The sequence below is a fragment of the Apodemus sylvaticus genome, chromosome 7 (assembly GCF_947179515.1).
Source record: "Apodemus sylvaticus chromosome 7, mApoSyl1.1, whole genome shotgun sequence".
NCBI classification, from domain to species: domain Eukaryota; kingdom Metazoa; phylum Chordata; class Mammalia; order Rodentia; family Muridae; genus Apodemus; species Apodemus sylvaticus.
The window spans coordinates 10,130,084-10,143,225 of NC_067478.1; the positions used below are offsets into that span (position 1 = coordinate 10,130,084).

At 39.8% G+C, this 13,142-nt stretch overlaps 1 protein-coding gene and 1 pseudogene across 2 annotated transcripts in view; one reads left to right on the plus strand and one right to left on the minus strand.

Annotated features, from left to right (window-relative positions):
• The window catches only part of Clasp2 (cytoplasmic linker associated protein 2), a 181,953-nt gene that overhangs the window by 142,287 nt on the left and 26,524 nt on the right, over positions 1-13,142 (minus strand). Inside the window, exons 1-5 of one of the 2 annotated variants that reach the window (XM_052187085.1) lie at positions 11,950-12,020; positions 11,303-11,406; positions 7,903-7,994; positions 6,275-6,350; positions 4,470-4,567 (exon numbers count right to left, since the gene is read on the minus strand). In XM_052187085.1, the coding sequence (XP_052043045.1) occupies positions 4,470-4,567; positions 6,275-6,350; positions 7,903-7,994; positions 11,303-11,383 (347 nt within the window). In that variant the 5' untranslated portion in view covers positions 11,384-11,406; positions 11,950-12,020. Of the gene's footprint in view, positions 1-4,469; positions 4,568-6,274; positions 6,351-7,902; positions 7,995-11,302; positions 11,407-11,949; positions 12,021-13,142 lie in introns of those variants that run through there. The other variant, XM_052187084.1, reaches the window with a different exon arrangement.
• Positions 1,983-2,107, plus strand: LOC127690381 (uncharacterized; annotated as a pseudogene).

Sequence of the window (13,142 nt, forward strand, 5' to 3'; positions counted from 1 at the left end):
CCTGGACATACATATTTATTGCTGAACTATTTATAATAAATAAGAAATGGAATCTCTTAGATGCCTATCAACAGATGAATGGATAGAACTTTGGTATATATACATAAGTTTATAAAGGTATAAAGAAAAAAATGTGACATTTACATGACCATGGGTGGAACTGAAAACTGATATATTCAGTAAAATAAGCTAGATGCAGAAAGACAAATACTGTATTTTCTCTCAAAGGAAGATCTGAGATTTAAAATTTTACACGTATTCCTGTATTTATATATATGGGTATATATATGTGATTGTATTTTAAATGTATGTGGAAGTCATGAAACTAGAAAGATGACCATGAGACAGGAGCGTAAGGCTGTGGAAGTAGGCAACAGATTGTAAACAAGAAAGCAGAGGGGTAAGGACTATCAAGAGAAGGAATGGAAGCACGAGATGTGACAGGAGTATGTGGAAGACAGTGAGGAACAGAAATGATTTCAAATGAAGGATAACAACAGAGATGAGAATGCATGAAATAATGTCTTACTTTGTATGCTAGCCTAAAAAATTAACAAACCAACAAAAAAGACCCAATGAGCCTGGTCACCTCAGTCTTTCCCTAGAAATCACATATGAAGGAGAGAGCACTGAGTCCTACAAACTGTCCCGATCTCTCCATGCAAACAATACTTTGCCCACACTCACACATGCATCATTTTTTAAATTAACAAAAAAAAAAAAAAAACATGTACATAAAAAAAAACAAACAAAAAACCCACTATCAGTAAAAGAAAAGTTCCAGTCATGGAGTAGTAGATAAATGTAACAGGTAAGGTAATAATAGAAGGTAATAATACCTTCCTTATGTAGGTACAGAAGCTTGTATCTGTAACACAGAAAGATTCCCCCAAGTCCTAGTTCTGAAGACACAGCAGAGGCTGGCCAGACAGCTTATCATCACTGCGCCTCTAGACTCCCTACTTGGCTTTAGTTCTCAGCACCTACTTAGTCAGGGTAACTTACAACTGTCTGTAACACCAGACCCATGATACAGGCATAGCACATGGCGTATATTCATATAGGCACACATAAATAAAAATCTAAAATAATTGGAGAAAACAGATAATCCAGACTAACAAATGGACAGGAGATTTGAAAAGGACACTTCTGTGGAGAATATATTCTACTGTCATGGTAGCACACCTGTCAGCTTAGTACTCAGGAGACTATAGTGAACATTTATGTATATATGTTTATATTTGTTTGTATATTATGTTTATATAGTATATCTAATATAATATATAATATATATTATATATTATACAGAAACAGTCCAAAGCCAACCTGGTCCATATATAAGAAACCCTTGTGTCAAAAACTAGCCCCTGTCCCACTCCAAAATAAGCACTTTTTTAAAATGATTTTTTTTTAAAGGTTCATTTATTTATTTTATGTGAATGCACCATCGCTATCTTTAGACACACCAGAAGAGGGCATCAGATCTTATTATGGATGGTTGTGAGCCACCATGTGGTTGCTGGGAATTGAACTCAGGACCTCTGGAAGATGGGTCAGTGGCTCTTAACCGCAGAGCCATTTTTACAGCTCCCCAAAATAAGCATTTTAAAAAGAGGCAAATGGCAAAAACATATGAAAGAATACTCCTCTTTATCAGAAATCAGAAAACTGTATATTATATCCACAATGAAGCAACGATATATTACCAGCAGAAACCGAGAGTCAGTGTTAAGACTAAGAATTTAAACCACTGGTGAAAACACAGGCAGCTGACAGCCACAGAAGGAGTAGTAAACGAATGGCTACAATACAAGCTCTAGGGGAAAATGTCAGTAGCCATTAAGACGAATTGCAGTAACAAAAAGTCACTTTACCCAGCCCACCTTTACACTTAAAATGCCCAACTTAGTTTTAGTTTTAACTCGAAACACTTAAAAATTTCATCATAATGAATGTTTAGAGGTAGAAAGATAGCTTAGTGGCCTGCCCTTAGACTGCAGGTGTGGCTGCCGTGTCACATGTACATCAACAGGTGGCAGAAAGGAGAGAGGCTATGTCTACACTCAGTGTTCAGACCTATGAACATCTGAATAATTAGATTAATTTTAAAAAGGGAATTTGAGGCAATGACAACCAGTCCTGTGCTATGGGGCTGGTCAGAGAGCTAGCCTGAGACAACTATCAGTTTGGTACCAGGCAGGCCCAGATGGGAGTGAGTCTGAGACAAATGACCCTCACAAGGGACACCTGGGCTGGTTGGGCCAAGCTAACCACTGGACTGGAGCTGAGGAAGAGGGGGAACCATGCCCAACATGACCTCTGCCTGGCACCATAATGCACAAACAGGGCATAGCAGTCCTGAGCCACTCCTGAGATGAACCCAGATACTCAGTGACCCTGGGTGCCACCCAGAGGAGCAAGTAAGTGGTAGAGAAAGAGAAACAGAGGCGCTGGGAACATTGAAGAGACTCAAAACTTGAGACTTGAGGGTAGTAAGGAACACCCTGATGTGAGTAGCCAGTGATGCCATCTGGGACCATAGTGGGGTCCTGGCCTGTGCTACTACTGGGGGCCACTTCTGAGTCTGTGGCCCTGCAGTAGTAAGGGGTCTGTTACCACCAGAGGCCAGGCAGCAGATCTTGTTCTGGGCTGTCACCTGAGGACATGTTAATGTCTGAGAGCTGTGCAGAACTGGCCCTACTTCTTATTTGGGCACCACAAAAGAGTTAGCCCCTGGGGCATGGGAGCAGAAAGCTGACCCCACCCCTTGCCAGCTGCAGTACTGAGAGTGGGACCTACACACTGCATGAGTAGCAAGTGGGCTGGCCCCAAAAACATGAACACTAGAGTGGGCACTTGTGTGCTGCCACACACAAATGCTTGCCACCTGTAGCAGGAAGAAGACCTGGCTCCAAGGTCATCAGAGAGGAGTTGGCCATGCCCCTTACCTGGGCAGTACAGAAGAGCTGGTCCTAGATAGTGAGGGTTACAAACAAGTGAGCCGGCCCCAGGGTGTGAGTATTGGAAAGCTGGCCCTGCCTCTTGTCTGCTGAGTGGTGTCATGAATTAAAGAGAGGATGGTCTCCCCACCTCCCTCATCCCTCACCATCTATGGTCGGCAGGAGAGCTGGCCACAGAGTCAGGAGAGTGGGAGAACTAGCCCTGGTGTGTGTATGGGGGGGGGGGGGGGACAATAAGCCTGCCGTGGGGGTGTGAACTGACCAGCTCAGAAACCTCTCAGGCCCAGATCCAGAGCTTTGAATTGGCCTACCACAAAAGCTACCCATCAATCAACTGTTGGTGAGCATAAAGGAGCTAGTCCTACAGATCCAAAAACTATAGGATCTCTGACACAGGGCAACAACAGAATACGCAAGGAGTCCCAGTAAGGTTCCAGTACTGACAGAGTAGCAGAAGTCAGAGGCCTGTATCAGACCAACAAGTCAGTGCAATCAACAGTGCAAGCAAAGAAGTGTGGACAAAAAGGCACACTGTGGGACCCACTGTGACACAGCACAGCTTCCACATTGAGATTTTCTTCCCTCTGTTGTGGGGAGGTTGCAAAGATGGAGGTTGGGTACGAGGGGGGCAGAGATCAGTGGGATTGGAGCACACTATGTGAAATTCAAAAAGAACCAATAAAAAGTTAAAAAAAAAAAAAAAGCTTAGTGGACAAAAAGTTGCTTGTAAGATGGGCCTGAAGACTCTCCCAACATGTACAGTGGCACTCAAAAACCCAAATAAAATGTAACTTTAAAAAAGTATAAACTTGTAAGAAAAAAAGAATACCTAAAGCCTACAACTAATATCACTCTTTTTTATTCTTTTTTTTTTTTTGAGCCAGGGTCTCACTAGCTTCAAACTGACAGAGATCTGCCTACCTCTGCCTCCCAAGTGCTGGGGTTAAAGATATGCACTACCACCTAGCAACTAACCTCAATCTTAAAGTTATGAAACTAGAACTGTCCTAAGATCAACACAAGGCAAGAATGTGCCCTATTCTACTCTTTCTCAATAGCACATAGGAAATCCTAGAAAATAAGGACAAGAAAGGGAAATGAAAAATGTACAGACTGGGAAAAATAAAGCTGTCATTGCAGGTGGCAAGATCATGGAGAAAGCTCTAATTCACACACACCCTACCCTGAAAATATTAAGCATTTTCACAGCAGAGCTGAAGAAAACCTGAAGCTCTATGAGCACTGAGTGCCTGGTACTGGGACAGTTAGTTCAATGTCTATCAGTTGGGTCCAGGAAACTCAGGACACTAAAACTGCTGTGGATCCCTGGCTCACCTGAATTCTCTCTGCAGGCCAGGTTGGCCTCCGAGTCACAGAGATCCACCTGCCTCTGCCTCCCACATGCTGGGATTAAAGGTTGGCCCCACCATCACAGCTGGCTGTAATATTTACCTTAATAAAGTAAATAAAAATACAACTGTAGCAAAAAATAAATTTAGAAAGACTTACCTAGCAGGGGGAATGTCTCTTTTACACAAATCAATCCTCAGCTTCTCTCCTACGTGTCTGTAAATCTCCACCACAGCTGATATTGCAGCATTTCTCACCTGTCAAAGAATTCAAAACATCTTAAAAAAATTCAGAGGTGACACATAATTCCTTTTAAGGTAACAATAAACAATCAACTAGCAGGCCCAACCTGACACTCTAAGCTGATTTTAATGTCTTTTCAGTCCCTGAGTAAATTATAATATCATAACTTATTAGTGAAAAACCAAAACCAAGGTCTATCAAGAAAACCCTAGAAAACTTATTTAAAGAGGTTCAAGACCTTAGTGACAGAGCACTTACCCAACATGTGTGGGACCTTTGGGTCAATCCCTACTACCATCAAACAAACAAACAAAAAGTCAGGTGGTAGTTAATAGAAATCTGTGAATAAAAGCTACCAATTGGGATTCCAAAAAGTATAATTGTATTAACCTAAAGTACAGTTAATTAATTTTCTTGAAATAAAACTGTCTTCCAAGGATATGAATTGAACTAAAAACAAAAAACAAAAAACCTTTTATATCAGTATTTCCAAAATTAGTCAGAACAGCCAAAAGGTAGGAAAAAACCCCCAAATCAAAAAAATACTATTCTTATTATGTCTATATACACAAAATGTGATGCCTGTGTATTAATGAAAAAGTATTCAACCTTAGAAAAGGAGGGAAATTCTGACCCACTTTGCAGCATGGGCAACTTGTGGTGGGCATTGTACTCAATGGGACTCATCTGACTTGCACCCATCAGGTCCGTGGGGTAGTCAAACTGGCTGTCCTCAAGAAGAGTAGTCGGCAGCACTGGCGGGAAGAGGACTGGACAACTGTCTCATGAACATAGTCTGCGTGCTGAGGAAGTAAGAGTTTTGCATGTGGATGGTGATACAGTTGCAAACCAAGGAAAATGTATATAAAACCATTGAAGTGTACTCTTACAAACAGTTGCAATGGGAAATTTTACATTCTATATAAGAGGGAAAAAAGAATGAGGCCTAAAGACAACAATCTGAAAACAACACTTACTTTTTGGAAAAAGTCACTGTCAAAAGAGCAACTAAGAGCAAGGTGTGCTGGCACACACCTACAGCCTAGCTTCCTGGGAGACTGAGGTGGGAAAAGTCAACTGAGTTCAAGATGCCAGGGTGGGCCAGAAAAGGAGAACCTTTGTCTATAAATAAAACATCAATTGAAGAGAGAAAAACTATAAACTGTTGAGGGGCAGCTAGGACTTGTAAAAAGGAAAGATCTTCCTGTTGTCACCTAAATGCCCTAACTAGTTTACAGGTAACTACAGAAATATGACAGCTGACTTTCTGGGGAGGGATGTGGCAGTACAGACTGCTGTCTCCTGACTAGAGAAAGCACAGGCACATCAAGTACAGAGATGCACCATGGACAGAGGCCTTTCCTCTTGAACAGGGCTGTCAACAGCAGCAGCCACTCTTCCTGTGTGGGCACACTGAAGCACTGGACAGAAAGCCAGGCCCCGGAAAGAGGGACCCAGAAGTCTCAATCTGTCAACCCCAAGTACTTGGTTGCTTCTGTCTTTACTATCAGCCCAAGTAACTTAAGTTCCTTTAAAAACTTCCCCCTGGTAGAAAAAGGGGTAAGAGGGAGAGAGGAGAAGAGGCTAGCAGTTCTCGCTACTTGAGAGGCTGTCACTATCCACCTTCTCTCTTTACTGTTATGGTAAGAGCACAAGAAAGGGCTGTCCCCTCCCACCCTCAAAAAAGACCAGTCAATGCTTGAAGGTAAGTAATTTTTTACCTGACTGTTAGAATCGCCAAATAAGACACATAAATGAGGCACCAACTTGCTGATGACCAGTGGTTGAGTTCCAAAGCTAAATATAATTTAAGGGGAAAAAATTGTTTTAGTTTCATTTAAATAGTGAACAAAATATCCTGGTGCTATCTTCTTTTTCTTTCTTTTTTTTTTTTTGTTTGTTTTGTTTTGTTTTGTTTTGTTTTTAGAGGCGGGGTTTCTTTGTGTAGCCTTGGCTATCCTGGAATTCACTCTGTAGCTAGGCTGGCTTCTAACTCAAGAGACCCATCAGCCTCTACCTCATGCTGGCATTGAAGGCACTGGACACCACCGAGTGGTCTTTCTTCTTATCTCTATACGGAGAGCATGGACACAGACTGTTAAGGAAAGACTAATAACAGGCAGTGATGCTAAGCAACACAAAGCAGACCGAGCAGGTGTCTAATGCAGCCCTAGTTAGGATTACTACTGCAACCATGAAACATACAGAGCAGGAGCTCTATAGGGCAGAAACCTGGAGGCAGGAGCTGATACAGAGGCCATCGAGGGTCCTGCTTACTGTCTTGTCCCCATGGCTTGTTCAGTCTGCTCTTATAGAACCAAGACAACCAGCCCAGGATGGCCCCACCCACAATGAGCCTGCCTTTAACTATCAATCACTAACTAAAAAACTGCCTTACAACCAGATCTTATGGAAGGTCCCAACTGATGTTCCCTCCTTTCAGACAACTATGGCTTGTGTGAAACTGACATAAAAGTAATCAGGACAGATGTTGAAAATGAAGGTCAGCACATGACCCAACTGGGCAATTCTCAACAGCAGTTTGACAACCCTGGCAGCCTCTGAGTTACTAAAGAAAATCTGGATTGAGTCTTAATATCCAGTGAGATGGAGTAAGTTAAGAGACATTTATGTTCACTAATGTTCTGAATGAAGTCTAGGTTGAAGGCAAAGGACAGGAGCACTACCACTCAGCAAGTGTGCTGCCTGAAGGCCCTGACAGCATGTGCTAGCAGGAAGGACCCAGAGCAGTAAAGGAAGAGGAAGTCATGCCCAGGAAAAGTCAAAGGGCCACATGTTACCCATTGTCCTTCACAGTCTGGAAAAGTCTTCTAGAATAGAAACAAAAGCCTCCACTTACACTCCTCCTGCCTCCATCTTAGCCCTGTGACATCTGTGCTATGAGGATTCTGCCCACTACAACTAGGTATACGGTAGGTACAGAGTCCAGGCAGGGCTCAGAGAAGCTCTATAGATGTCAAGCCATCACCCATAGTGCTCCACCCTGCCTAGGGTCAACTGGTAAAAGGGATGTGGGGAAACAACTTTAACATGTGACATAGCATGAGTCAATGAGTCATTGAATCAGATACTAACAGAAAAAAGATCCAAAGTTATTATCAAGTCTATAATCATCAATGCTGAATGGCTAAGTAAACAATGATAAACTAAAAAATTAACATAAATGATGTCTTATATCTACAAAAGTAGCATTAAAGGTTATATTTTTTGCTTGGGAAATCAATTAATAACTACTTAAAATTTATTTCCACTCCTCCTTCACCCTATGAAAAAACCCTTGAAAAATGACTAAGAGAAAGAAGACCATCTCAGTAACCACAGGACTTACGTGTTCAAGGTTTCAATAAGACACAGGCACACGCCTTCTCGAGATCGAAAGTTCTTGTGCTTGAAGCCAGAGGCCAGCTGCTCCCAGATGTACTATTAGAAAAACAAGTAGACACAGGATAGAAAGGCAGAAACTGCATCGACAAATCTAAGTTTTCCTAACTTTACAATCAATCCATCAGGTATTACATGTGCTCCATATGTGAGACATTTTGCAAATTTTGGAATATTTACATAGTACCAGTAAGAAACCTTATTGCTAAAATACAAACCCAAATGTGAGATTCATATTTGTTTCATACTTACTTTACACATATAACCTGAGCATAATTTATATGATATTTTTAGTGCAACTAAATTCTGACTATAGCCTGTCATGTGGATCAGGTGTGGCATTTTCCACTTAAGAGTATTAATGCTATGTCAATGAACAAAAACTTTTAGATTGTCAGATCAGGGATGTTCAACTCACATTTACAGGGTTTTGCTTGTTTTTTGTGGGTGCCTGCCCATTTGGTAGCTGAACTGCAATTTCGAGTTTTTATTTACATATTTTTTACTTTAAATTTCAATAATTATGAGAAACATCATGTCCCATATGTAAGCATCTAAGCAATTCCAAGAACGTGGGTTTCATCTATGCTAAGAATGCTGAAATTATAGGTACAGTGGTCTAGAAAGTAATGAATAGAAGTGAACTCCCTACAACAGATTGTCACATGGAACAACTGCAAACGTTTTATAATTAAAGCTTTTCTCTTTTTAATGCCAGACACAAATATGGAAACATTTAGAGCAGGTCATTTTATGACTACCTAGTCTGTGGGGAAAGAAAAAATGAGCTTATACCAATAATGCAAAACAACTGTTTAGGAATAGCGTAGCAAGGATTTCAACTACATCTTCCTAAATTAGTAAACTGTCCCATAAATTGTCACTTCACATTTAGAAAATCAACTTAACATACCAAATCCATTCTCATCCTCCACCCTCACCGTATGTGTGTGAAATATTCAAAAACATCTGAAAATTGACTTTTAAAATTAGTTTTAAGTGTGCTTACTGTTTCTGTGTATGTGCTTCTGCACTTACATGAGAGTTATATGTATGTAAACCTGTAGATATGTGCATGGAGCTCCAAGGACGGTTTTTAGGAATCAGGTTTCTCTGTCCACCATGAATTATGGAAACCAAACTCTGAACTTGGGGCATCAGGCTTGTGAATTTTAAAAATGTTAACTAAGGCTGGGTATATAGCTCAAAGACAAAACATTTGCCATTGAGATCTACAAGGCCCTGGGTTCTGTTGCTATCACCACCACACACATATACATACATGCATACATACATACATCTTATTTAGAATAACCTAAATAAGTTCAGGCAACTCAACTCTGGAACCCTTTTTTATAAAAATGTTTATGTCTAAAGATAAATATACACAGATGTTACCTGAGAAACAATTTAAAATGTTTACAAATCAGTACCAGGCAGTGGTGGCACACGTCTTTAATCCCAGCACTTGGGAGGCAGAGGCAGGTGGATTTCGGAGTTTGAGGCCAGCATGGTCTACAGAGTGACTTCCAGGACAGCCAGGGCTATACAAAGAAATCCTGTCTCAAAAAAAAAAAAAAAAAGGTAAATCAGTAAAGACTATCCACAAAACTTTTTTAAAGGGTATTATTATTAAATATCTTCCTATCCATTTCCCTTTATAACTCAGTATTCATGATGTATTAAACATGTGTACATTATACTTTAAACATCACATGGTATCACTGTGCATATTATACTTATGAGCATTAAGCTACCCTTTCAACTGTGGTGTACATATCAGCTTATTTTATTCTCCTTCAAAATATTTCCATGCTTTGGTTAGGATGTGGTTTTCTGCACAGTGCTTATGTGTCAGAGGCCTGGTCCTTGGGGTTAAGATAGAAAGACCTGGGAGATGGAGAGATGGTTCAATGGTTAGGAGCAATTGCAGACGATATGCCCTTGCAGAGGATATGAGTTGAGTTCCCAGTACCTACACAACTGCTTGTATAACTCCAATTCTGAGTTTTACAAGTACCTACATACACATGGTATACATACATATGCATACATAGATACATATAAAATGTTTTTTAATGGAAGTACCTTTAAGCAACAGGACATAGTAGCCAGGTGATGGTGGAATTTGCCTTTAATCCCAGCATATGAGAGCCAGAGGCAGGTGGCTCTCTCAAGGCCAGATCTACAGAGAGTTACAGGACAGCCAAGGCTACACAGAGAAATGCTATCTCCAAAACCAAACAAACAAGCCACTATCTTGGCTCTTAGTTTCTCAAAAACATGAAACTATTCCTGCCATCATGGCACCATCTTTCATTAGATGATGTACTATGTCACACAGCTGATGCTGTGCCCAAAAACTATGACCTCCAAAGCTACAAGGTATCTGCTTTTTTTGATACAAGTATCTAGTCTCAGACATTTTGTTGTAACAGCATAAAACAGGCCAATATATCATTAGTGTATGTCCATATATACATGTGCCTGTGTGTTCATATGTGTGGGTGAATGTGTGTGCAAGTACATGCCTATGTATACATTTAGAAGGCAGAGGACAGCCTTGCGTGTTGTTCCTCTGGTCATAAGATTCTCACTGGCCTAGAAGATGCCAAAGCTGGCTAAACCAGACTACTGGCTTGTGAGCAAGCCCCAAGGATTTGTCTGTCTCTGCCTCCCTATTACTGGGATTACAAATGTATGCCACCACACCTAACTTTAAAAGGAGATAGGAAGGAAGGAAGGAAGGAAGGAAGGAAGGAAGGAAGGAAGGAAGGAAGGAAGGAAGGAAGGAAGGAAGGAAGGAAGGAAGGAAGGAAGGCTTCTAGAGATCAAACTTAGGTTTTCTTACTGACAGCAATGCATCCAATGAAATTAATACATTCCTTAAGGACAAATTATTTCGAATATATCCAAAAAACACAAGTTGTCATAAAATATACTTTACATAACCAATAACCACCTATTAAAATAAATAATTCTTGTTTCTGAAAGAGTTGCAGAAATTAATGTAATATTCAAAAGTTTTCAGAATAAAATTTTTGGTATTTTATAATTTACAGGTAAGAAAAACCAGAAAATGGTGAAACACAACTACAATCAACACACTGCCAAATCTCTCAAGTCTTCATGCTTTTATAAAAACAATAAGGAACTAAAACAAAGAAAAGGTAAAAGGAAAAAAAAAAAACCTTACATACTGGCACCATATCTTAAATTTGAATATCTTTAAAACCTTAGCAACAATCCACTATTTAAAAGTCTACTATTTATGCATCTTGACAGTTTATTGGTCGGCTACTGTTGCCATCTCCCTAATTAGAATGCTCATGCAAACGTAAGCCTACCATAGGTGGCGCCACCTCATCCATCAGCTTCAGGGTCAGATTCTGAGCTTCTTCTCGAACTTTGTCTTTGACATCTCCCATTCTGTCTATTAAAGCTGTGGTAACTAATGAGGAAAGAATACGTAGTTGCAACTTAATTCCATCACAAACCATATTTTTAGAAAACTATAAACAGCAATTATTTCCATAAATAATTACAAGAAGAAATTATTCTAAGTCCCTTAGTAATAAGTTCAAGTGAAAAAATGAACAAATTTCAATGTACTATGTACAATCATATCCACTTAGGACAGTGTTCAAAACCTGGCAAACTCAATGTGCATGTAGTCAAGATCCAAACTCAGCCAAGTAAATGCTTTCCTCAAGGTTAATGTAAGGGGGACCTCTGGTAGAGTAAAAAGGCATCCTCAAAAGGCATCCTCAGGAAGTATAGACAGGGACAGTTCAAGAACCTAGCAGGATTAAGTTTCTAGACCCAGTCATATTCAATGGTCAGTTTTATAATTATACTTTAAATTGTATATTATGCATTCTTCTTGCAGGGCATATTTCACATCTGACAAACAAAAACAAAAACATAGACCTAAGCCTTAAAGAAGTAGAAGAAATGAAGTTTCCGAAGGGATACGTTTATCTAGTTTACTTACAGAAGGTGTAATCAAGGGGGAAAAAAAGCCTTCAAGCCAGGTATGGAAGTACATGCTTTAATTCCAGCACTGGGGAGGCTCAGTCAGCAGGACTGAGAGTTCCAGGCCAGCCTGGATTATATAGAGAGAACCTGTCATAATAAAACAAAAAGCAGCCCTCACAATTAAAATCATAAACATGGGGCTAAAGAGATGGTTCAGTGGTTAAGAGCATTGGCTGCTCTTCCAGAGAAGCTGGGTTTGTTCGATCCCCAACACTCACATGACAGCTCAAAACCATTCATAATTCTGGTGCCGAGATCTAATACCCTCTTCTAGCCTCCATGGCATGCACAGACATACACGCAGACAAAACTTCCATCCATAAAATAAGATAGTTTATTAAATTATAAACCAATATAAGTGCTAGGAGTATGGCTAAGTGTGTACAGTGCTAGCCAAACAATGCAAAAGACTCTGGGCTCTACTCTAGCATCTTTCTCATTTTGTTCAGATGGATTATTAATAAGAATGATTCAATATCTACATGGCTGACTATTATGGGAATCTGTTTCTCCTAAATCACAGAACATAATAGTAAAAAAAAAAAATGAATTATCTCACTTATTCTTTACAACACTATTAGACTAAACTACTACTAGGTAGTAAAATCAGAATTTGAGTAAATACACAGTTTTAAATTAGGAAATTAGAATAGTGTGTGCGTGTGTGTGTGTGTGTGTGTGTGTGTGTGTAGGCATCCATACAACAGTAACAAGGGAAACAATATTCTGTTCCTGAGAGGTAAAATTTAACTTCAAAAGGAAACTAAAACATTGGACTAAACAGGATTTCACTTCAATACGAAAAAATATTTTAGTCCACATCACAGAGAAAGGAGCTTTAGGTGAGAAAATGCAGCATGCACAAACCTATACAGATTGAAGTAAGGCAGGATCCCAGTGGTAAGAAGGATAAATGTACAGGAGTCCAATCCCTAACCAAAAAGCTATCTGTAACTGACACTTGCTTGTAAAGGAAAAAAAATGGTTTTTTTTTTCCAATGAAATCTCACTGTGTATATTAAGCATACTTGTGGGCAGGCCCCATGCTCAGCAGCAAATAGCTAACACAGGATGAACACAGTGGTCTTTGTAGACTTACATCTCATATTGTTTTGTTTTTGTTTGTTTATTTGTTTGTTCTTACTCTTC